At 38.6% G+C, this 27,290-nt stretch overlaps 1 protein-coding gene across 1 annotated transcript in view; it reads right to left on the bottom strand.

The window, feature by feature from the left end:
* Positions 1 to 226: 226 nt before the first annotated feature.
* Positions 227 to 27,290, bottom strand: part of LOC143277770 (uncharacterized) — a 35,233-nt gene continuing 8,169 nt past the window's right edge. The window contains exons 4-17 of the mRNA XM_076582674.1: positions 23,656 to 23,703; positions 20,204 to 20,243; positions 18,867 to 19,067; positions 16,597 to 16,740; positions 16,081 to 16,314; positions 15,551 to 15,676; positions 14,688 to 14,792; positions 13,246 to 13,404; positions 12,014 to 12,121; positions 11,553 to 11,615; positions 10,453 to 10,551; positions 10,000 to 10,133; positions 6,954 to 7,071; positions 227 to 6,331 (exon numbers count right to left, since the gene is read on the bottom strand). Coding sequence (XP_076438789.1) covers positions 6,191 to 6,331; positions 6,954 to 7,071; positions 10,000 to 10,133; positions 10,453 to 10,551; positions 11,553 to 11,615; positions 12,014 to 12,121; positions 13,246 to 13,404; positions 14,688 to 14,792; positions 15,551 to 15,676; positions 16,081 to 16,314; positions 16,597 to 16,740; positions 18,867 to 19,067; positions 20,204 to 20,243; positions 23,656 to 23,703 — 1,720 coding nt within the window. The 3' untranslated portion in view covers positions 227 to 6,190. The remainder of the gene's footprint in view (positions 6,332 to 6,953; positions 7,072 to 9,999; positions 10,134 to 10,452; positions 10,552 to 11,552; positions 11,616 to 12,013; positions 12,122 to 13,245; positions 13,405 to 14,687; positions 14,793 to 15,550; positions 15,677 to 16,080; positions 16,315 to 16,596; positions 16,741 to 18,866; positions 19,068 to 20,203; positions 20,244 to 23,655; positions 23,704 to 27,290) is intronic.

Genomic DNA, 27,290 nt, shown 5'->3' with positions numbered 1-27,290 from the left:
GGAAAAAATATGCTTTGCTGCTCTTCTTTTATGTATGCAAGATTGTGGACTGGTTGAAAGAATGGGAAAATGTTTTTATGGAGTACTGACTGAGATAACCCATTCAGTACAATGATCAAGACATGCTACACACACACACACTGTTCATAACTGACAGCCACACTCTTGACAGTTGCCTCAAATCACTCGGTCATCAAATACAAAAATCACAGAATACATGACATAAAAAAGATACTACTGACATTTATTGTCCTGACTGGTGAAAAAAAAAAAGGAAAGAAACAGAAGGTATCCCAATACACTGCCAAGAAGCAAGAAAGACTGTAAAACATTTTCCCTGTGCTCAAAATGGTGGCATTTCACTTCAAGTGAACAGTCGGGGTAGTCCTCAGTGTATGCCAAAAGCCTTCTGGAGCTTTCAGTATCAACCTCTAATCCAGGTTACATGCAATGGCCCTTCAACATTGAACTCTCACTGCCAGGTGTCAAAACTATATAATACATCATTTAGTTAAAACATCTTGTGGTTAGCATCACATGTATCTTCAATGTTAGATCACATCTGTCTCCTGAAATGGAACTGTACACTATACAACTACACTACCTGCACTTTACAGATAATCAGTCATTCTTCCAGTATTCTGACACTGAAAAGTCAAGTGTCTATCACTGAACAAACATCACATTTGCTGATCTTATGATACATGACTGTTTAGTGTACCTACTTATTTCTGTTCTTACTTATCACAGTGGGCTTCAGAAGTCTCTTCAAACCATTTTCTCATAAAAATAGAGAACAGTTGTTTTTTTTGTGACAAACCTATTTCAGTTATGATTCAAGTCTGACCGCAAATGAGAGATACAACTTCAGCTGGTGTGATACAGAATGAACAATGATCTTTCAGTCAGTCGTGACAAAAAAAACAGCCAACATTCACTACAAAGGTGATACCACAAACTAGAGTGAAGGTTGTTCCACTCTGCCTTACATGAGTCCATATATCAAAGGGCGCACGTCTCATAACATCCTCTGCTCATACACACTGGAAAGGCCACTGTACTTAACTCGTTAACACACACATCTTTCACAAAGAACAGTCACAGAAATAAAGTGGACAGTGGAGCAAGAAAACAAGTGAGCAAATAGAACAATCACACCACAACAGACAGAAGACAGCTTACATCAGCTGTCAACTGGCTTTCTGCCGTGTGCGTCAGGAATGCTACTTTCTGGTATTTTGTTAAGATAGGATATCTAAAACACATCATAAAATATCTTGTTATAATCTCAATCACTCCACATCAAAATGCTTTTCACACTCCTAACATAACTGTCTGGTGCCCCTTAATCAGGGCAGAAACATGAGTCATGGCAGTCATAAGACATACACTGAAGTGACAGAAGAGTTCACACACCCTCTGAGGGTCAGAAAATACAGGACTGAATTCCAAAGGAACAAAAACAAGCACAGGAAACAAGAACAAAAGTAAAATAATTATATCAATATACATTTTCAATATGACTGACACAATTTAACAAACAACTAAAGATGACTGACAATTTAACAGTTATAATCACACTGGGGAAAACACATGAAATAAGAATGAAATTAAAGAGATTAAATGTGAACTGATATATATATTTATGACGGATAATTTAACATCAAACACAGTCAAGCTGGGAATAAAAAGGAAATAAGAACAGAAGCAAAGCAATTATATTCCGACAAAACATGAAATCCATTTGACCGATAATTTAACATCAAACATAGTCATACAACAGAGAAAAAAGTGAATGACATATTCACATGCATGCACATACAACTGGACTGTAATCCAAATTACAGTCTGATGCCATATACTTTTATAGTGATATGACTTGGATATCAAAATGAAAACCAATTTAATGGACATGAAAACACCTCTCACATCAATTATGATGAACGCTTTGGTACCTCATTGCCCCATCAGATGTTATACTGCTCTGTGCTGTCATGATAACAGCAGTTGATGTCAATCTTTTTATCAAATATTGCAGATATTTTCAGTTTATTCCTAGATTTTGTGAACACATGTACTGCACTCTCACACTCAAATAAATAATCAAATAAATAAATACACGCAAACATAAAATATTCTACAAAGTCACAGCAGAGAAATTTCAAAAATAATGTTTTCGATACACAGTAAATCAACCAGCATTCTACTCTACATAACGCTAACAAAAATGTTTTAAATTCAAGTGCATTAAAGTGTATGTGTATTCTAGTGTACCATGAGACTTCACAAAGCCCCAGAAGTGCACATCACAATGTCCACCAACTGAAGAAAATGTCCCACACCAGTAAGCATTATAACACCCATCAACAAACACCAAATTATCCTCACATGTAAAAGCATTTTCTTTATGAAACACTAGTTTTCCCCAAAAATCGTTCAGATATACCAAGAAGAATTTTTAACACATAGGGTAGGTATGCCTAATTGCAAACAATCCAGTCGAAGCGACCAGCTCAACATGTGTACTGTGAAGATAACATGTCGTATGACAGTCAAACATAGTTCTTTTGTTTTTGAAGGCTTTCTACGATTGGTTGCACCAAGAAATGTTCATCTGTTAATTCTTTTCAATGTTTTGTTGATGTTTGAAATAACAAGGGTGCCTGAGGGTAAATGCGAATGGGCAAGTCGAATTGCTAACGATGGCTTTGGGTACATGTAGACAATTAAGACAGAAGCAGGTCTTTAACTCATTTGACAAAACATATCATTGGAATATCGCACCAGACTGCTGTATTGTTGGTTTTTATCACACATGCACACAAACACGCAAAAAGATATTTTAACAAACATACTCCACACCGCACACAAACACACCCTTTTGAGAGAGCTCGTAACTGTGCAGCATCGTTCGAAAATAAGACTCGCGTCAAAATATCCAAGGTCTTATTGCAAATGACACTATTTTGCAGATTCCTGTCAAAACTGACATTCTGATCTGTCAACAATATGCTTTTTTAAATTCTCCCTGCACTGGTAATGTGTATTCAACAAATCTGATCAAATCAACTATTTCAAACTGTGTCAAAGTTCAAGTCCTACAACTTGTTTCCCTTGATTTTAGGATTTTGAGAGCACGTTTGTAACCTTGGTCGGCAGTGATGAGCAAAGAGAATAAAGAGCGCGGAAACAGCCAGAAATGGCTGATGTTTGACTGGTTCTTTGAAAGGGATATTCATTCCAGTATTAAAAAAGGTCGAAGCAGACGTTAAATTGTGAAATGCAACCGTTAAGAACGCTTCTTAGTGGGGTGGGAAATTAATTGTTCACAATTACACGCTGTTCACAGTTACCCATACTACCCTAAATGATGGATTATTTCTCCAGGGGAATCAGTTACTGTTCTTTGCTGACTAAACGCTACTGTTCTGCAATGCACCTTACACACATCAACCCCTCCACACACAGCGTGACACATGATATATGAACTAAGAGCCTGCAAAGAAGCAGTCTGAAACAATTCTGAGACAATTAAAAAGAAATGCAAAAATTACATAATGGCAGTGTACACTAAAAGTGGAAAATAAAACCAGAACACCGACTTAGCACCTTAAAGCTGCTCACAATGAACTTGTTGCATATCTTCAAAGACCCAATAATGTTTCAGGATTCCAATGCAGACTTTTTTCAGCTTTACAAGACACTGCCCTGAGAAGGTACTTTTTTTTCTATCTTTTATATGAAAATATATAATAAATCCCCACATGATATGAATGTTGTATCATAAAGATACTTGACGATATGTTAAAAATAAGTTCATCTAAGACAGCGAACAATATAAACTGAAAATTCAGAGGTGACAAATGATCGTTCGTTTATTTATTTATAGTCTGTTCATCTAAGATGATGATATTAGACTGATAAGGTGACAAATGAAAAAGACTTAACTGGATTATACAAAACAAAAACAACACAAAATCATTTGGTAAAAAAGGAATGATTATTTGAATATTTCTCACCATCAACATATCTTTTTGTACTGAGTGAAATGGGTTCTTGCTCTGCATGTACATTTCCACTGTAAAGACAACCTGTTATGCTCTGTTAAAAATAATTTTTGAAGAAATTCAATTATCAATTAAAATTTTCAAAAGTTTTCATGGAATTAAAAACCAATTTTGAAAGAAAACTGATTAAAATTATAAAACCAACTGAGGGGAAAAAAGAATAATCACTCTTAAAACCATTTCTCGGCTCAGACAAGATATTCCCTCTTTTCAATGCCAACAGATAACACAACTCAGCACAAAGCAGACAACAGTAACAATCACCTGGTTTTAAATGAGACAGCTAAGAGCAGTAGTTGTAGCTATATAGACATTTTATCTCTGAAGCAGAATTTTCACAAAGAAAAAAAAGGTAATGTATCAGAAAAAGTGAAATGCAAAATGATGACCTCAGGCATATAATTTGCTAATAATCTCCATGAGACACAGTAGACAGTTACAGCTAAGAGATGTAGCAGAGCACATTCAAAGGCTGCCTTTCCAGAGCCTGCAGCAGCTGCCTCAGACTGGAGCAGACAATGGAAGCAAAGCTTTCCATACTTGTGCATCTGAAAAACCCAGTCTCCAGTGCAGCGTTTGGTGTTTGTTCGGCAGTGGAATGCAGGGAAGGAGGAACAGGGGAATGGATGTGTCACTCCGACATGAACAGATAGGACATGATTCCACATCAGTCCCGACTTCTCTCATCCGTGCACAGCATACAGATTCACTTTCAGCAAACACAGCAAGCATAACTTTGACTAGTTTTCAACTGGACCCAGCACTTTACATCAATTAATTCCTTTCAGAGTCCATTTCCAATGACAGAAACTCCTTTCAGTATCCATTCTGAATGACAGAAATTTATCTTTAGAGCCCTTTATCTTTTCAAAGAATGAAGATGCGTCTCTGCCAGTGGAAATGATTTAAAAAGTTCCACCAAAAAATAGAATAGAAAAAAATAATTAAATCTATATAGAAATATTGATTCCATGAGCATCAGTAGGTACTTTGATGTCAGCAGTCTGCATGTTTCAGGTTCCTGATTTACATGTGAGTGATAAACTCATACAAAGTATAGACAGAACAAAAAATCAGAAAACATGCACATGGAAATGCACACACATATAGATACACAATAGTCCTGGCTGCAATAAAAACAATAGAACTTATTATTTCCAAACAAATTGAAATAATAAAGATAATCAGACACTCACATACATACAGCCATACTGATTTACCCATCATTAAAACAAAACCAGATCTTAAAACCTCACTCCATATCCATACCTGAACACTCAACCCATCCACCTCCTACTGTGTAACAACTATTCACTGAATGACATATATATATTAACTTCCAGATGTTGTCCAATAATTTAATAAGCCACTTTACAAAACAACAACTTCATATCTCCTACAGAACATACAAAGCAGGAAGTGTTCAAACCACCGTCAGATGATTTATCCCTCGTCACCCATGTTGACATAAAGATTAAGACCGGCTTAAAAACAGCTCTTGTCAGGCACAAAACAAGCACTTAGTGTAGAACATACCAGACGTTTCCATGACATTAATAATCCTTATCTCTTTCAAACCACTATTTACACAGTCATCAAATGCTGCCTCCCACTTTTAGCAGCACTCATACATTGACTAAAAAGAGCTACATATAAAATAAAAAATCAAAAGAATTAAAACAAAACAAAAGAAAATGATTTTAAAATAAAATATTCGTAAAACAAAGAAAAAATTACTTACAGTATATCCCAAAACCCACCTGGGAAATAACCAAGTTGTACAAACACTTATTAAAAAAAAAAAAGAAAAAAAAAGAAAAGAAAATTTTTAAAAAAGAAAAGAAACAAGTCACAAATGTGCTTGGTATATTCTCCATCTGTCCTGATTGTGTGGGTTTTTTTTAATCAACTTTTTCTAATACAACTGTTAAAATACAATACTGATCATTTTAACAATTCATTTATAGACAATTTCATTACTATTAGGCAATTTATCATTACTATCAAGCAATTTCTTGTGTGAAATACAACTGATCTGGGAAAAAAAAAAAAGGAAAGAAAAAGGAACACAGCAACAGACTATACTAATGCACCCACTGTGAACGGCTCTCCTTTCATATAACTTAAAACTTCAGATTTCGAAGACCTGGCCGATTGCCATTCTTCTCCCCAGCCCACGACTTGGACTTGGCACGGAACTTGCGCAGGTCTTCTGAGAAGTCTTTGTGTAGCATCTGAGTGTAGGTTTGAGGCTGACACAAGTGCTGGAAAACAAGAAAAACTGATTGTAAATGAGTCATCTTTAAATAAAATAAGTGAATGAATAATATCCAAACAGACACAATTCCAGCTACACACTGCATCACTCACAAACAGTCCCATTCAAGAGAAAGAAAAAGTAATGCCTCACAGGGTCTGAAGGCTTGGAGTAGAATATTTTTCTGCTCTGTCACAAACTAAGACATTCTTCAAAGACATTTGTCTGTTGCATGTGCACATACACCACAAAGGCTTAGGCTTTGAAGCACACAGCTGTTCTGTACACTTTGTGACTTTCATTTACCATAGCACGAAGAGAGACGTCAATAATCAACTACGAGAGCTTAATAACTGTATGTATGTTTCATTTGAAAACTAATTTCTTTTCAATACATGACAAAATCTTTTGCCTTTTATGCTGCACAACTCTGCCAGCTATCCAATCTCTAATGATAAGACTGAACATTTTGACTGTGCAAATTACTTCCTCAAATGCACTTTTTGGGGATCCAATTAAAACAAAACAAAAATATTCAGCACGTCCTAATTGTAACTCAATCTATCATATCCCAAGGCATCAACAATTCAAGATGGTTCAGTCATAGAAAGAAAAGTTGGGGTATCTACCTTGTGGTGTTCAAAGAAAGCTTTGTAGCCACCCTCCAAGAGGTAGATCTCAGGGTAGTACAGGAACGGGTAGCACTCCTTGTTGGACTCACGATCTTTACTGCGTAGGAATCTGAACCTGAAAACCACCATCGCATTCTTCAGCATTCCACTCAGCAATGCTATTTCACATATGCACTGCTATTTCTGCACGACTGGTTCTCGCCAAAACAAAATCTGATCATGTTACACCTCTGCTGAATCGGTTACACTGGCTTCCAACTGAGTCCTGCATTCAAGTTAGCAACACTCGCCTTAAAACATTTTGACAAGTCTCTTCCATTGTATCTCTCCTCTGTATTGGAAACATATGAACCGCACAGAACATTAAGATCCAGTTCTGAAAAGCTGCTTAAAGTTCCAAGGACTAATCTGAAATGCGCTGAAAATATGTCTTTAAGAGCTCAGGTTCCTCAAGTGGGGAACTCTCTACCTCGTTGTGTTGTGTTGTGTTGTGTGTGTGTGTGTTGTGTGTGTGTGCGTGTGGGTGTGTGTGCACGCGTGTGTGTGTGGGTGCGCGTGTGTGCGGGTGCGCGCGTGTGTGAGTGTGTGGGTGCGCGTGTGGGTGTGTGTGTGTTCTAATTCTACTTCTATGAAATGCATTTTGTTTCAATCTAAGCCTTATTTACTTCATAGCTTTTATAATCTGATTCATCTCTTAAGTGTGCTTTTTCATTCATATGAACACTGGTTGTTTTCCATTGTGAGATAGCGGTTGATGTGTTTTTTAAGGCATATTTATAATCTACTGGATGATGTAAGGCGCTTTGAGCAGCATTGGTGGTGGATATCGCACCATAGAAAAACTATGTATTATTATTATTATTATTATTTCACATACGTACATGCTGAACAGAACATAAAAGTTTGCAAGTGTGTAGGCATGTACACACGTTCTGTGCAAGTACATGATATATTTGTATAAAATATGCCACTGTGTGGGTGAAATGCCGCTGTGTGGGTGAAATGATAATATGCACACCGTGCATAGTGTGTTCATGTGTATGTATGTGTGTTTGCAGGTGTATGTACTCATGTGGATGTTTGAGAGAAAGAGAGAGAGAGGGGGAGAGGGAGAGAGAGAGAGAGAGAGAGAATTTGCACATTCTTCTATCTATGAAAAATCATGTTTGCGAATGTGAGTGAGAATGTGTTTAGTTTTACAAAGATTTTTTTAATAACTGTCAATGGTCACCCATGTTTGTTTTTTTTAATTTCTCAAATTCTAATTCTTTATTTCTCAAAGTCTAACATGCACAGCCAGTAAATTGTAGTTTATCACTTTCAAACAAAAATGTGTCCTTGTGAATACCGAAATGACCTCCAAAAACATCATGTTAATGGCTTATAGGGTCATGTGACAATCTAATTTGAAGATTCAGACAAAAATGACCCCTTTTGTCTCCACAACAATTCAGGTACAATTCCGTTACAGCAATATACTGTTCACTCATCTTCACTTTCAACGTTCCCTTCTAACCACATTAACACTTTTCAGTCCTTGAATGATCAATGTCTGTCACTAACTACAAAAATAAATAAATAAACCAGAGATGTGTCTGCTTCACGTGTCTACTGTTTGTATTTATTCATTGGTGTGAATTGTTGGGGATGCTTGTCTTATCTTAACCCATTCGCTGCCAGGAAAATAAGATTGAAGTGAAATCTATTTGCCAGGGGTTTTTTTTCACAAAAAACGGGTATAAATTTTCAAAAAATTCTGTGCTCTTTGTTATTGGAGAAAGACCCATAAAAGTATATATTTTCTGAAAGGTAAATGAATAAAGAACACAAAGCACATGATGTTTTTCCATTTTATATATTTTTAGTGACATGCTGTTTTGAAATCAGAGTTTTGTTTTTTGTCACATTTTCAACTTGTTCATTACTAACATTAGTCAGGTAATTTGCACTAAAATATCATATTTTCTGGGCAAATGGATATCTGCATACACAAAATCAAACGAGAACAACCACAATAAAAAAAAAAAAAAAAAAAAAAAAAGAGATAGATATTCAATGCATTGTGACTTCTCAAAGTGATAATGTGGATGAGAGGCCACGCCCCCTCAGTCTCCACCCCCCTCCTCTTCACCCCTCTCACACGGTCACTTTATCCAGTTCTCATCAGACCGCGTTGGCTGAGTGCCAAGAAAATCACTCACACTGTCTTGCTAATAATTCAGTCACTTTCTGTTGTCTGCTAAGGTTTGCACAGCCAGCATCACTCACTGATAGTCGTATCTTGGCCACTCTCTTGATTGCTCCTTTATTTTCTATCAAATCGTCCTATAAATGTTCATTACTGTCTTCTTCGAGTTTACACTTCAATTCTTTCTGAGCATCAGCAAAAGAAAGCAATCTTGGTTGATTTAGTTCGCTACAATCGTATGTCTTGAGCACGGCGTCAGTCCCACATTTTGTACAGCGAGCGAGGAGAGGAGCCAGGCAAACACTGGAACAGTAACCCAACCAAAACGTTCAAATAAAGGACTGCCTCATGATGTAAATGGGGTTTCTAGCTATGAATAGAATCCAGAAAGATTCCCCAAACTAAAGCTACCAGCATTTTTGTCAACGAACTGAACGCAAAGCAGGGAAAAGTCAGAATATTTCGATGACGAGTTATCTCGTCATTGTGGCAGCGAAGCGTACATGCCTGCCATGACGATTTATCTCGTCATATAGGCAGCCTAGGGGTTAATGAAGGTAATCTCTCATTTCAGTGCCCATGTCACATCAGGCGGCCATTAGGGATCTTCACTGCTGCTTATCTTGTCCTGCCTTAGATAACGTCCCCCAGGCACAGCTGTATAGGGATAATACTCACAATTGAATTCACCCTTTACCAACCAGGCGCCGTCACCGTGATTCAAACCCAGGACCCTCAGATTAAAAGTCCAACACTTTAACCACTCGACTATTGCGCCCATCAATAACCAGCCGATAATTTCCAACCCTAACACTTCACACCCACACCATGTCTGTGTCAGTCAGTATCACTCACAGTTTGGGACCTCTTTCTGAAGAGAATTCACAGTGGAACACCAGCAGGAAGCGTTTATTGGGGTCCTGGGATCTCTTGGGGTTCTTCAGGTATTCCTCCAGCAAAGCATCCGGTGACCAAATGTTGAGAGCGTTCTGAAAATCACCACCCCAAACCTAGCTGTGTTACTGACTGTTCCATGCACACAGCACACAGACAACAGATGACAAAACAAGCATTTGAACAACACAGGAATACAAAGTAACAGTTATATTTACATTCATACAGTTATCAGGGGAGTAAGACAGAGAGACTGTGACAGAAAGAAGAGAGAAAACAGTTCCCACATTATCAATGACAGAATAATTACATAAGCCATTTATTGTCAACCTGTACAACTATAAGGTTGGCCTCTTATCCAACATCACACTTCCACTATGGCTTAGAGGAATGATTGAGAGGAATGTCTCTCACCTTTATGTGTCCTCCCTCAAACTCATATGGAAATCTGCAGTCAATGATGTGGAACTCTTCCACCTGGTCTGCATACTCCCCACTCATCAACATGGACAGCTGACAAACATCAGCACACACATCATATTAATGACAAACTATCACAGATAGAAAATGCGTGAGAGAACCATATAACAATGCAATCCAAAACAGTGAAAACACCAAGAAAGGGGAAATCTTAATATTTATAATCCTTACCAGTACAAATAAAACCAAACATAATCTGCCATCATCATTACAGAATACAAACTCTGTCTCCTGACTGACAAAAGAATCCTTTCTTGGTTTCAGACACTACTGGAATGAAACAAATGGAATTCTTAGGCAGGTATCTTTAGTGTCAACATAGAATTCAAAACTTTTTAAAATTAAATGTCTACATCTATAAACTGAGCATTTTCACAGACCCAGAGATGCGAACCCCTGTCAAGTGTTTGTAGGAACAATCAGGAAATTTGGTAGGTACATTTTGAAATTGGTAGGAACACTGGACTCCAGGCCACATCAGAAACAGGCACAGACATCGTTTGACCGAGATGCAACTTGATTCAGTCATGTTCTCTCTTGTTCGGGCAAACAATGAAGCTGATTGATCCACTCAATGCTGTTTCAATGTAAGCACGCACACGATTAGCTAAGCTTCATCATGTGAGACCAAGGTTAGTAGTGACTGCCCTGGCCTCGTGATTGATAAGTCTATAGTGCCTGGGTAATCTTATGACAGGAAAGCATGTGACCATGCTATGTAGTCAAAAATGAAACTCATCGGAACAATTTTGATGTTGGCGCAATGTCAGAACAAACTGCCGTCAACCACAATAAAATACGGCGAAATCGTAACAGTTGGCATCTCTGCAGACCTACCACTCAAGCTTCAAAGACTATGTTTTCATTTTCTACTGTCTCTATAATACATAGTTGTTTTTTTTGTTTTTTTTGTTTGCAATGGTGAATGTAAAATTCATACTTTTACCTTAGCACTATGACAAGAAAATGCAAATGACAATGAAAAACATCAATACAAGCACATGTTCCAATACATAAAACAGTAGAAACCTCACCGTTTCTGGTGATATAGACTTCAGGTCTTGATGTTTGCCATTCACCATGGGCAGAACATGTGGCTGCAACAACCAATACAGTGTCAGGTCATTCACTTTTCACATCCACTTGTTCACTTTATTACATTTTCAGTTCCTCCAGTGAATGTAAATAAACATATTGTGAAGAAATAAACTGACTTCCGGCATAGCCTGTTCCAGACATATAGTAGTTATTTACACTTTCCTTTTCTTGTCAGGGGTGGAAGAAGAAACATTAGTTATTTACACTTTTCTTTTCTTGTCAGGGGTGGAAGAAGAAACAATCCTTTTTTTTCTTCTTTTTTTGTTGTTGTTGTTTTGCCACAAATAGTGTTTTATGTTCTCTTCAAATCACATTTCAAAACACTGCAGTGTCACAGAAGTATGCTTCCCAAACTCTGTCACAAGCAGACTTCACAAAGTGAACAGCAGCCCCTCACCTTTGATGAGTCAGCGATGAGGTCTGGTTCTTCACTCATTCTGTGCACTGCTGACATGATCATTTCTGCTGTCTCCGAGTAAGATCGGTGGAGGCGGCGAACAGACATCTGGAATAAAATAAGCTGTCCACTTAAGTCCAGTCATGTCTGCACAGTCAAATAACAACTATGGCCTCAGCCTAAAAGGTTACTCAGTCTGATACAGACTCGAATTTGTCACCTGCATCAAACAATGCATTGTTACATGATACAGTGATATTGTTACATGGGCATTGCCTTGAACTTTGATCACGTATAATTTCCAGTTCCATTCACCCAAAAAGGGGATTGAAGCCCTCCAAGAAGGAGTGAAGATGCCTGTGCAAAGGTTTTTTTTTTCAGACCCCCCTTAAAAACTCAGCTGGCGTATGTCAGTGAGGATGCAAATACTGGGTATTCCTACAGTGTTGTACTGTCAAATGCAACTGTAGCAATTAAAAGAAATGGGATATGCAGGAGGAACAATCTTTTAATGTGCGTTTGAAAAATGAAGAGACGACACACACTAACTGGACATATGCTGTCATCGTATCTTTATTTGTTCGTTTTTCCTGAAGCTTATCTGTTTAAATCTACAGTAAGTAGGGTGCCTGATATATTCATAAAACTGATCCACCCAAACAATGGACAGCACTGCAATGACAACACATGTCCATATTCCTTCCTGCCCATGTCAGTCATTTTTTTTCTTAAAAAAAACACTGTTGCCATATTTTCCTAAGCATTCTCCCCCCCATGCTCAGTAAACATCATTCCTATTTTCTGAAGCTGGCAAAATTCCCTTATTGTGTTAACCATGCTGCAACTTTCTTCTCAATGCTTAAAAATGCGAAGGTCAAAATAACTTCTTATTCCATGATCCTATTGTCATCAGTACAGTTACTAATAGTCATTTGTTCTCAAATCTGTACTTCAGGTTGACAATTCTAAAAAGATTATTCAAATAAAATTTAACCTACCATTTCCGCAGCCATGCTCTCATTTTGAAAGGTGGGTTGGGGGTGTATGTCAAGTCTGTCTGCATTTCCATAACCCGTCAAGAGCTCAAAGAACCTTTAAACACCCATCAGGTCTGTCAGGATTCAAACTACAGACCTAACAGGACTGAAGTCCAATGCTCCAACCACTCAGCTACCATGTCTCTCAGTCACTACACAGGACTGTCGTGTAAGGAAGACCTGCTAAATGCTGACCTTGTCTGCTTCCGAGAGGAAGGAATCATCGTGACTTTTTTCCGACTTCCATCGCTTGCTGTGGTTCACCAGCTCCTCAGGGGGCTCTGTGCGCTTCGTTCGTACGTCCACTGAATGTGACCGCCTCAAAAACCGTTTGGCTGGGAGAATCTTTCGACTCTGCAACGATGTCAGTTTATATGTCATTATTTTCAGGGTGAAAAAAGCAACAACAACAAAAAACGTTTGGCTGGGAGAATCTTTCACCTCTGCAACAGTCATTTTATATGTCATTATTTTCAGGGTGAAAAAAAAAACAAACACAACATCTGGCTGGGAGACTCTTTCAACTCTAAAACATTGTCAGTTTATATGTCATTATTTTAGTCATGGATGACTCTAAATAAGTTACAATTGAACGCGGACAAAACTGAAGCAATGATCATAGGAACTAAACAAAAACTCTCTTCCATTACAACTAATACAATCAAACTTGGCAGTAAATCCATCCCTCTGTCCACTTCAGTCAGGAACCTCAGCGTTGTCCTTGACAACACACTGTCCATGCAAACATTTATCAATCAGACATGTCAATCCTGCTACTGTCAACTGCAGTGCATCAGTTCCATCCGGAAATATCTGTCCACTGACGCAACATCTAGACTTGTCGTTTCTCTCATTCTCTCTCGCCTTGACTACTGTAACTCTCTATTGTCTGGTTTGCCTGCTTCATCCATTCAGTCCCTTCAGCGCATACAAAATTCTGCTGCCCGACTCGTCCTCAGAAAGAAAAGATCTGAGCACACCACTCCTCTTTTGCAACATCTCCACTGGCTCCCTGTCTCACACCGAATAAAGTACAAGATCAGCACTCTATGCTACAAATGTATTCACAAATCAGCCCCATCCTATCTCTGTGGCTGCCTTCACCTCTACACTCCATCTCGCTCACTACGATCAGCTTCGGATCCACTCCACTTACACATACCCAGATTCAAACTCTCGACTGTTGGCCACCGTTCTTTCTCTGTCTCTGGACCTTGCAATTGGAATGAACTTCCTCTTTCGCTTCGTCAAGTCTCCACACTCAGCTCTTTCAAGTCTGGTCTTAAAACCCACCTCTTCCCAAAATAGCCTCCCTTCCCTGCCTCTTCCTTGTTTTTAGTTTTTTTCAGTTTTAGAGTTATGCGTGCGTGAGAATGACTGGTGCGAAAGCGCTTTGATTTGTTTATGCACAAGATTCAGCGCTATATGAGTACCATTATTATTATTATTTTCAGGGTGAATCTTTTCAATTAAACACGCCTACTCCACTCCCCTACTTCTCAAAAAGATTATATGATCTCACTCTCTTTTGTTCAGCAGTGAACACATACAAGATCACAGACTTCAATGCAACTGATCGGGGAGTTAATATGCAAGAAAAGTTGGTGCTGTGAAAAAGAAAGTCAAAAGCTACTTACCACAGGTGTTGTGGAATCCTCTACAGGCTCTATGCACTCGTTGGGCTCCTCCAGTACTGGGTCATTCATCAAGCTGGTCATTCCCTGAGGAATCTGATCAGTGATCTGAGAAGAAGGGGGGAAAAATCAACAACCATCTCAGTAAAGCGTATCCATTAACCAGCTATTGATAAAATCATACAGAATGGGCTCTTTTTCAGTGACATTGTACTTATCAATTTCTTTTTAGCTTTCTCGGTTTCCATCTAGCTGGCTTTAGAATATCTGACCAGGTACCATCTCCCATTTTTTTAATCTTTCTTTTCAACAACTTGTACCAGAAGTACCAGAAACAACCAATCTAAAGCTATAAACTACTGTTGTTTTCTCTGAATACTTCAAATTATCTTTGCATAGGCCTTGACACAACAAAAGCAGCAGCACAATCACATCTTGCTGTTTAAATTTAACAAGAAGCTGATCAATCACAATATATAGATGAATGCTCCTACTATCAAAAAACAAAAACAAGAAAAGAAGAAGAAAAGTCTAGAACCTAAAATGGATTTTGCAAACCCAAGTGAATACAGTTACAAAGAAAATGCTACATGTGCATGTGCACATACATGTGCAAACACACACACTGACACAAACACATACCACAGACTAACATATACGCATGCTCACACAGTGACACACACACACCACTCAGTATGACATACACACTCACACAGTGACACACACACACCACTCAGTATGACATACACACTCACACAGTGACACACATGCACTCTCTCTCACACACACACTGACATATGCATACACAGCCAAACAGTGATTCACTCAGATTCACAATGTTAAGACAGGTGAGTGGATACACCTACCTGTGACACCTCCTGGTCCATGAGATCAAGGAAACCATCATCGTCATCATTACCTTCACAGCGAGACAGGGAGGACCGCTTTAACCTAACGGGACTGTCATCCTCAACACCAGAGCTTTGGAAAGACTGCAACAAACGCTGCACATGCTCAAAATGAAACATTGGACAGCTGCATGTACACTCTGATTTCATTCCTTAGAAAAAGATGCACACACACACACATACATATATGCATAAGCATAATGAAATGAAAAGACATACAAGGTCCATATAATGTAAGTTCTAAACAATAAAACAGTTCAACAGATTTCCTCTCTTATCTCACCCCACCCTGCCCCCCTCAAATCTGCCAAATCAATTTTTCTAATAAAGATGTGCAGTTGGTGGGAAAAATATATCCACATTTTTGATGAAGTGTAGTCAGTGGGGGAAACAGCATTCAAAACCTGTAGTTACTAATCACACCAAAATTCAAAACATACAGACAATGAATATCATAATGTTTCAAACAATGCTGAGAGATTACTTACACCGAGAGAAAAGGACAAGGGTCGCTTCTGTGGTGATTTGATGGGCGAATATTTGTGGGGAGAATTAGCTTCCTCACAGATGTCATTCAGTTTGGATTTCCGTCGCAGAAAACTAACTGGTGCAGGGATCTTGCAGCCCAAATCAATTTTTCTAATAAAGATGTGCAGTTGGTGGGAAAAATATATCCACATTTTTGATGAAGTGTAGTCAGTGGGGGAAACAGCATTCAAAACCTGTAGTTACTAATCACACCAAAATTCAAAACATACAGACAATGAATATCATAATGTTTCAAACAATGCTGAGAGATTACTTACACCGAGAGAAAAGGACAAGGGTCGCTTCTGTGGTGATTTGATGGGCGAATATTTGTGGGGAGAATATCCACATTTTTGATGAAGTGTAGTCAGTGGGGAAATAGCATTCAAAACCTGTAGTTACTAATCACACCAAAATTCAAAACATACAGACAATGAATATCATAATGTTTCAAACAATACTGAGAGATTACTTACACCGAGAGAAAAGGACAAGGGTCGCTTCTGTGGTGATTTGATGGGCGAATATTTGTGGGGAGAATTAGCTTCCTCACAGATGTCATTCAGTTTGGATTTCCGTCGCAGAAAACTAACTGGTGCAGGGATCTTGAAGCCCAAATCCTGTTTAAAACAAAGTTGGTTTTATCTTTCTTTTCCAGAAAGTCTCTCTGGAGACTAAACACATTCTATACACAGCATTTCCCAACACATCAAACTTCTGACACCTTTCTCAAATGAATAAACAGGAGAAAAAATATATATACAATACAAGAAACACAAGCATAGCTGTTTAACTGCATGAAGTTAAAATTTTTGTGGTCACCAAAATTGAATTATTTTTAAAATTGTAAAACACAACCTGACTAATCATGTTTTTTGATATCATGTACATTCACTACAATGGTGCATTTGATTATGTTTCTTTCAGTTGTAGAAGATGATCATTTTTTTTTTTATATCATGTACATTCACTACAATGGTGCATTTGATTATGTTTCTTTCAGTTGTAGAAGATGATCATACAAAAATAGTATAAAACAAGTATACTAGCTTTTTCTTTTCTTTATTTTATCCTTTTTTATCAGCCATGACTAGTCTATCACACACACAATCAACATACATGTTACCATCCTTCGGCAAACATTAATGTCCACTATGAAAGATTTTTTGAAAGATGAAATATAAATCCAGATCCCTGGCTTAAAACACACAGTGAACAAGAGACACTCACACCAGGAACAAGAGACACCCACACAAGGAAAAGCAGACACCCACACAGTGAACAACAGACACCTACTCACACTAGGAACAGACACACACAGTGAACAACACAAACACATAAGTGACACTGGGATCAACACATACACATTGGGAACAACAGACACCCACACAGGGAACAACACATACTCACAGGGAACAATACCCACACAGGGAGCAATAGACACCCATGCAGGGAACAGCAAACATCCACACAGTGAACAGACACCCACACAGTGAACAACAGACACTCACACAGTGAACAGCAGACACCCACACAGTGAACAGACACCCACACAGTGAACAGCAGACACTCACACAGTGAACAGCAAACATCCACACAGTGAACAGACACCCACACAGTGAACAACAGACACTCACACAGTGAACAGCAAACATCCACACAGTGAACAGACACTCACACAGTGAACAGCAGACACCCACACAGTGAACAGCAGACACCCACACAGTGAACAGCAGACACCCACACAAGGAACGCCCACACAGTGAACAGTAGAAACCCACACAGTGAACAACAGAAACCCACACAGTGAACAACAGAAACCCACACAGTGAACAACAGACACCCACGCAGTGAACAGCAGACACCCACACAAGGAACACCCACACAGTGAACAGCAGACACCCTCACTCACATGGAACAGCAGACACCCACGCAGTGAACAGCAGACACCCACACAAGGAACACCCACACAGTGAACAGCAGACACCCTCACTCACATGGAACAGCAGACACCCACACAGGGAACAGCAGACACCCACTCAGTGAACTGCAGACACCCACGCAGGGAACACCAGACACCCACATTGTGAACAGCAGATACCCTCACACACACGAACAGACACCCACATGACCAACAGCAGACACAGACACACAGAGGAACAGACACCCACCACATAGGGAACAACAACAGACACCCACATGACGAACAGCAGACACACACACAGACAGAGGAAACAGACACTCACAAAGGTAGTAACAACAGACATCCACACAGTGAACAGCAGACACCCACACTGTAAACCAAACATCAGAAACCTACATACACAGGGAACAGACACCCACAATGTGAACAGCACACACACACAGACACACAAAGGAAACAGAAACAGGAAACAGCAGACACCCACACAGGGAACAGCAGACACCCACTCAGTGAGCTGCAGACATCCACGCAGGGAACAGCAGACACCCACACAGAGAACAGCAGACACCCACTCAGTGAGCTGCAGACATCCACGCAGGGAACAGCAACCACCAACACAGGGAACAGCAGACACTAACAGGGAACAGCAGACACCCACACAGGAACAACAGACACCCACGCAGTGACAACAGACACCCACGCAGTGAACTGCAGACACCCACACAGTGAACAAGACACCCACACAGGGAACAGCAGACACCCTAGCAGTGAACAAGACACACACAGTGAACAAGACACTCACACAGTGAACAAGACACTCACCTTGTCCAGGCCCACCCCACTGTCCTGAGAACTGGCTTCCTCCAGGAAGAAGTTGACCCTGGCCCCACAGGACACACTGCTGGTTGGGGTGGGAGGTGGGAGGACAGCAGAGGTAGCCGGGGCGCTGTGACACTGGTCATCCGTCTCCATAGAGTCCAGGAACTCTGTGGGGCTGTCACTGTCCAGCCGCAGAGCCGGAGGCTGCAAGGAGAAAAGGAGACCACTGTGTGAGCAGTGTAATAAATGTGTATATTACAGAAAATATAAACATGTTTTTTATGGAGAAATATGTATGCATGCATGTATATATGTATGTATGTATGTATGTATGTATGTATGTATGTATGTATATATATATATATATATATATATATATCTGTAATCATATTTACCAGACACATAATGTTAGTTTCTTTACTAAAAAAATTTTTTTTAAGATGCAGAAATCATGTTACAGACTGAACTGAGTTGACAAAATTGCACACCAAGTGAATTATGAATCTACAGAGTATAATATGTCAGTCACTGGAGATGAGTTTCATTTTTTTATGGACTGTCCTAAATATGCTGAATTTAAAGTAAATTTAAAAAAAGACTTTCTCGAAAATGTGTTCTCAATTTCTGCAATATACTAAATGGTAGTAAAATGTATAGCTGAAACTGAGCAATTTAATAAAATTGGGAAATATCTAATTTTGATTGACAACTTTAAAAACTTTTCTATCTGCATGTTTATGAACTGGGCATGTTGGTTAAATAATGCTGTAATTCTCCATGCTCCAGTAGGAGCAAAAGGTTTACAGAAATTTAAACTTGACAACAGCAAGCAATCCATGAATACTCAGTTTCTTCTGTGTTTCACCTCCATGCATGGTACAAGTGAAATAAAAACAGCACTATCAAGATTAATAAGTATGTGATCTGAGATGTCAACCTCACCTGCATGGAAACTATGTTCAAGAAAAAGGGGAAAAAATCAACAACAACAAAATAAAGATCTTCCACCTCAGTCTTTCAACCAGCTGGGTAATTCTATCACATTTAATTGATTTGAATATATATAATCATATATACTCAGATTTCATTTAACATGATGGGCAGTTCTGAAAACCACACATTGTGAGCAAGTCAGGCTGATAGATCCAAAATCTATTCATTAAGAATAAGATCTATGCAGATCACACTGTGCAACACGCACCCACACATACACACACAAGCAAGACCCATACATCTACATAATGCGTACAAACACACTCACTTTGAGCAGGATTTCAAACTTTTCTCTTAACAAAGAGATAGGATTCAATCATTTTTATCATGCGACTTCAGAAACTTACTGGAAGTGAGTTGATTCTTCTGAAGGCGATGGTCTTTTTTCTGTTGAAAAAACAACTAAAATACATCACTTGTGATAGATATACACAAAATGGCATTTAGTGACTTGCAAAATTGAGTAGACTATACCACATGTGCAAAAAGTGTTTTGCTGAATATTTTTTCAACTTTCCAATTTTTCTTTTCTTTCCAAATGAAACCCTCTTTGTTCATAAGCACAGTTTGACATTATAATACATAAGTATTATGCTGCACATTTGTATAAATGTGATCAAAGTTCAGTCTATGTATATCCTAGAGAATAGTGGTCATATTATTCATCAAACCAATAACTGTACAACAACAACAAAAAAGCAGAAACATAAGATTGTCATTCAAACAAAATTTCTGGGCTGTAGTTGGCAGTCATCCTAACTGCATATAACATAACGCTGAAACACACTGTAATGATCACTTTTAATCTGGAAAAGTGAATCAAACTTCCACACTTCCCTTTTTTTTTTTAATCACTTAATTTCCAACATAATATTCCACCATTATTTTCATTTTGGATTATAGGAAATCATGTAAAAGTTTTGCTTCAACTTAAATCAACAAATCATTCACGCATTATCAGATATGCAACCCAAAATAAAATGTGCAGACATTTGTGGAGAAAAAGATATGAGAGAAGAGTTGGGATAGTAAACAGGAGAAAGTTTATCATTATTGTTAAAGTTGAGTGAAATGCTGGTTCTACACACACACACTTAATACAACCACATATGACAGTCACATAAACATGTTCAAAAACATTTTCACATACACGTAGTCAGTGACAAGAGTCAGGTTACTTAAACAAGTTAAAAATCATTTTCACATGCATACATGGAAACATACATCATTATCTTGGATAATAAATCATCAGTAATCTTGAAATCTTTTTGATGTGTGTGTGCACACACATGCACACATTCTACAAACTACTCTTCAGTTATAATCTGCTTAAAAATAAAAATAAAAAGATTTTGAAAACAAACACAACCCATTTAAGTACAACATAAAGAATGGCTTCAAAAAATGAAAAAGGGCAACAACAACAACAAAATACAATAAGAAAACGCTTGGCTGGGGTGATTCATCCAGCATTTCTGGATAGTGAAACCTGGCTTCTGTGAGAGAGATCAGAACAGATTATCATAAATATAATCTAAGAGAAAATACAGATTCAGCTAGGCTGGACACAAAACTGTAGTTGGTGGTTGCAAGAGAAACTACTTGAAAAGTAAGGAAATCAGGAATACTGGGATGTATATGTGAGCAGGGAAGGGATTTGGGATGGGCAATGTTGGGGTAAATGGTGTGGACAATATAAGGCAGAAAAAAAAGCATATATATATTCATTTATATAATAGGCAATTACGTAATAAAATATCAAGTAAAAATATATTTAAGACCCTAATAAATGAAAATGACGCAAGAAAATTTAAGATCTGGAGATACAAAACTGAACAGATACACATAAAATTTTACTCCAATTCCTTATCAGTTATCAGATAACCGCTCAAACAGAAGGTAATCTACATAAACATTACAAGGACATACATATACTCAACTACACATCCATGCACACATTAATGTGTATGCACATGCATGCGAGCCTTGCAAAGTCTATGTTTCCAGTTCAGTTCATCTTTTGTTTTTACTGTAGCATTTCAGAGAATGTATAAAATAATCACAGTTAAGAACATCATTGTCTCCATGGTATATTATGCACTGTATACAAAATGAAATTTTGTAAACCAAGAACTTTTCACACTGCCACACATAAGAAACACAATGAATACAATTAAACAGCACATTTTAATTCCACAAAGCTTACAGAAATTGCAGATTTAGACTAGATAGATGCTGATGTTCTGATCAAAAATGTGATTTACCCCAACAATTCATCAGATGAGGCATATTGCATTCTACTCAAACATGTAATTTATCACTGAACTACTGTCATTACCCACCTTAATAATCAGCAACTGATAACACATGTTCTTATTTCCTCGGAATTAATTACTCAATTTGATCAACAAACACACACACATCTGGTCTGTCAAGATTATACACTCACACAATACAACAGGAATCACCACACACAAATCAAAGGGAACTGTGCTGAAGCTTATGAATTCCTTGAAATATAATACACAACTGAATGATAACACAATGATTTCTTTTGAAACATGGGCAATAACCAAATGAAACAGAAAGAAAGCATGAGAAAATGTTGCAAAATGTGTTTCCCTTTCCATCAACACATCCACTCTTAGTACGAACACCGAAACATAGTGATTGAGACAAAAACTGAAGAAGCAACTATGCAATGTGACAGACCCTTTTTAACTTCTCTGACTCTTGCATTCTCATTGTCTGAGTTGTGAGTGACATTTTGGTTGGTTTACTGGTAAGTTCACATCAGTCATCTCCATCACGCTTTTTATCTGCCATTCATAATCAATAGACTTCAGTTTAAGTGCAGAACAATGAGGGTTAAAAAACATACCAACAATCACATGAACTACTACAATATTAACATTTTGAACAAATGCCATTTATGGCCATAATATTTTCCTCTTTTTTTTTCCAATGATTTAAAAACTGCAAGATTCACAAAGTATTCAGTTTACAGGAAACAGAAAAAACCAGGGGAGCATGAGGGAATGTTGTGAACACAGGCATTATCCCTTATATTTTCATGTTTCAAGAACAACCACAACAATCACACACAAAGGCATTTCTTATAGATAAAATCATAAGAACATAGAACTGTTGTCGTTGTCGGTGTGTGTGTGTGTGTGTGTGAGTGTGTGTGTGAGATTGTGGTGTGTTTTGTTGTGGTGTGTTATGTGGTGTGTGTGTGCGTGTGCATGTGTGTGTGTGTGAGTAAATTTTGTTTTCAAGTGCCCATGAATTCTTGTATCTCCATATTTTCCATCTTTATTTTCCCTTGAACTAAAAAATATTATATTTCAGCTTAACCCAAATATATTAAACATGAACTCTGTGGATCAACAGCTTAGTAAACAATTCAGTTACACAACAGGTCCACACAGATTAGTGTATATATATATATATATATATATATATATATATATATATATATATATATATATATGAAGTGGATGAGCTGTTATGGGATGATGACACAATTTTCTGTAAAACTTCAAGAATGACAATTATGCTAATTTCAGTGAATCAAACTACAAGAATACAAGACACAAAAAGATTGTTATGTTTCAAAGCACAAACAACAAATGTCACTGTGACACACTTTATAATGTAGCTTTAAGATTATGAGCAAGGATGATGAGAAAAGACAAAAATTGTGCAAAGCAAAGAAAGAAAAAGCAGTTACATTTTGCAAAAAGATCTAGACATCTATGTGGACAATGATTACACACACTGCTCAGCAAAATCTTACTTTGTAAATGCCTCAATAGGAATATCAGGCTTGTAGCGCTGTGCAATACTGCAAACAAAAGCAGGCATACATACATTCACTCGCAAATTTTATTCAAGTTCTTATACAGTATATTCAAGTAAGTTTCCTGCTTCTTGTTCTAAAAATTCCAGAACTTATATAAAAACCAACCCGAAATACAAAACATCACTAAGTAAGCATGTGTGTGCCTGTCCAGAATCCATCTGTTTGTATGTTTGTGTCTGCATGTGCTTTTCTGCCATCTTTATGTGCTTTGTGTGTGACCACTGTGCAGCATCTAGACCTATTAATCTTGTATACATGTATGTCACTCACAAATGTAAACAAACAACAAAAAATGTGCACTTAAAACAACAGTTAACACTGTAACAGTCAATGCATGTCAGAAGAAAATCTTCCTCACAGTAGCCTATTCAACAACAGAGAACAAGACACACTGTGACAAAGAAACAAAGATACACACAAGGACCAACCAACATCAAAACTATCCCACAACAACTATACCAGGAAATCCAATTTCCTGACAAACAAAGCTTGCACTTTTAAGAGAGGTAACCCAACCCTACCCTCCCTCCATCCCTGGGAACTAATTTCCCCCATTCCCATCCCACCTTGTGGGGGAGGCAGGCCTTACATCACAAAGGACCTTGACTAATCTGGGCTTGGCTGGGGGCAAAAGGGGCATGGAAGTGAGGGGAAAAAGGGGGAGGATAAGGGCGGAGGGAGGAGGCAACTGGACCATGGAGGCAGAATGACATCACCAGCTGCTACTCAGACCTCCTACAGGGACCCATGGGGGGGAGGGGATCCTCATACCATAACTGTAGAAGGTAATGGCGGCGGGGCAGGGAAAGATAAAGGTGAGGATGGCTGGCTGTCTGGGCTGGCTAGACTGGCAGCTGTTGCCAAACTGATTTTTTTTTTCTGCTTTGTTTCCTTGGGTGGACTGAAGGTGAAGGGAAAGGGTGAACAAGATGCTGGCTAGTCCTATATAAAATGAGTGTCTAGGTTCCAGCAATATCACTGATCAGGGTGTACACACTGACTCCATTCTTTATATGACCCAGTTCAAATGGAGTTGGCTCAAAAGATTTCTTGTCAAATTTCAAGGGAATACCAAGCATGAAACTGGAATGTATCTGGAATGTATGTAACAGCAAGTTTGTCATGAGCATGACAAATCAGTACTTGGTAATACAAATAGTGATCTCTCTCTCTTTCTCTTAGAGTAACCAGTGCAGAAACACAAGTCATAAATCAATGCCAGACCTCAATCATTTCCCCTAGTTCTGCCTAGAAACTAAGGGCTGTCCATACAACCCAGCACTGAATGACTATCATCGCTCTATGCCAGACTCCCTCTGGTATTTCTTCCCCTTGACAGCCAAATGCCCACTACACCACCAAAGTCAGATCATCAACATCTGTCTGGATCCTCTGTTACAGAGATTGACACATCTGCCAACCATGGACCACATTCAAGTATCTTGTTAAAGTAAACAGCATGCTACTATTTTAATCTAACCCTCTTGCATTCACATATTTCACAGAATTAAATAAAATGTTAGTGTTCAGCTCAGAGCTGTGATCAGAGTGAATGCAAGAGGGTTAAATGCAACATTTCCAGTTCAACAATCCAATCATGTTCTTAGCCCAACCAACTGAAAGGGGCCATCTCAATACTCCCAATTACAAAATACATTCAGTATACAGTAGTGAAGATGACCAGATTGGCATGAATGAATTTTCATTCACAAAAAGGAAATCTCTCCTGCCACAATAAAGACATTCAGATTGGACCAGTCTGTGTGTGCGTGTGTGAGTGAGGTGTGTGTGCGTGTGCGTGTGTGTGTGCGTGTGTGTGTGTGTGCGCGTACGTGCATGTGTGTGTGTGTGTGTGTAGACAGCCACTCAGAAATTAACACAAGTATACACGTCATCTTTTTAAAACTGTGGAAATTCCAGCTGTGGAGTAATGCTACCCAGCTGAGTGTAACAGGTTACAGTGGTAGTGTCAACAGTTAGCAGGTCTGTGGGACTGATAAAATGCCCCCTCAGACTGCCAAACTTCTACCATCCCTCCAGATCACTTCACACAAGTCCTGTGGTAATGGACACCCCCTGGTTCCAGTCACTTGCTGCCAGGCAGATGCTGATTGATCTGTGTGGCTTTGATGAAGGTTGGGACTGGGAGGGATGGTGTTTATATGTGTGTGGACAGGGAAGTAGCTGGGAGTATGAGAGAAGTGTTGGATAACTGACACTCCCAGTGTTGTTGTTTTTTTTGTTTTGTTGTTTTTATTGTTGTTTTTACACCCCAAAAGGACTTGGTATGCTTAGGAGCATTCTTCAGCGGTGAGAAAGAGGAAGGGCAAGGAGCTCTGACAACAGATAATTTACAGGAGGGACTGAGATGGTAAAGGTGGCAAAAAGGACAGAGGCATGGAAGAGTGAGGGAATGTGAAGGGAAGAAAAAAAATGTAGCAGATAGGGGACAGCCGGAAGCTGTGAAGGAACAGTATGTCAAAAACAAAACAAAAAATTAAATACTGCAAACTACAGCCAGGTACTGTTGATGAATGCATAATGGTCCAGTCGGGAGACTGTACACACTTTGTTGAGAAGAAACAATACATAAATGTATCAGACACACATTGTGACAGGAGGACATGAGAATTCATAGCTTGGTATCATGGTTTTGATTACAACTGTGAACATATAAATAACCCAAAAGCAAAGAAATGATAAGAGGATAATACATTGTTCAGCCTGCAAAGTGACCCAGTAATGTCAACTGTAGATATCAATGCTTTCACAGATAGGTAAACATAACCAGAAGAACACCAATGAACAGCTTCATGGTGCAACTGACTTTTCATATGTCTTCTGGATCTTTTATGCCCAAGATGGATAATAAAATTTTATGCCCTCGTGCATAAGCAATAATTTTTTTTAAAAGGGTGTGGATGTGGAGGAAGTGTGTGTGTGTGTGTGTGTGTGTGTGTGTATGTGTGTGTATGTTTTCTTTGTTTTTGTTTTCTTGGTGTGTGTGTGTGTGTGTGTGTGTGTGTGTGTGTGTGCGCGCGCGCGTGCGTGTGTGTGTATCTATGTATGTATGTATGTGCGTGTGTGTGCGTGTGTGTGTGTGTGTGTGTGTATGTGCGTGTGTGTGTGTGTTGTGTGCGTGTGCGCGGTTATGTATGTGTGTGTGTGTGTGTGTGTAGAAGTCATGATGGTATGTGTATCTGTGAGAGAGGATTTGTGTATGTATGTCAGTTTGTGGCTCTGTATGTGCAACATGTACATGTATGTACAATACTACATGTCAAAAAGTCTGCAGGCACATATGTTTTTGTTTATGTGTGTGAAAGAAAGTGAGAGATAATGTGTGTATGTGTATGTGTGTTTATGCTCAAAATTATTTGACAGAGTTTGCTCACATAAGTGCACAGTAAAACCAAAAGCCTCGATCTGGACCTTGTTTTGGCAAACCCATCTTCCAGCCTTCCAGAAGAAAACGCTTCATTCAGTTAACCAAGCCAGATAACTGGGCTTTCACAAGGCCCCCCCCCAGATGTTACAAAATTCTGTTCTGAGACTTGACCATCTGCTGT

Source organism: Babylonia areolata, chromosome 2 (genome assembly GCF_041734735.1).
Source record: "Babylonia areolata isolate BAREFJ2019XMU chromosome 2, ASM4173473v1, whole genome shotgun sequence".
In the NCBI taxonomy this organism is placed as follows: domain Eukaryota; kingdom Metazoa; phylum Mollusca; class Gastropoda; order Neogastropoda; family Buccinidae; genus Babylonia; species Babylonia areolata.
The sequence above is the reverse complement of the archived record's forward strand: the minus strand, read 5'-3'. Positions and strand labels throughout refer to the sequence as shown.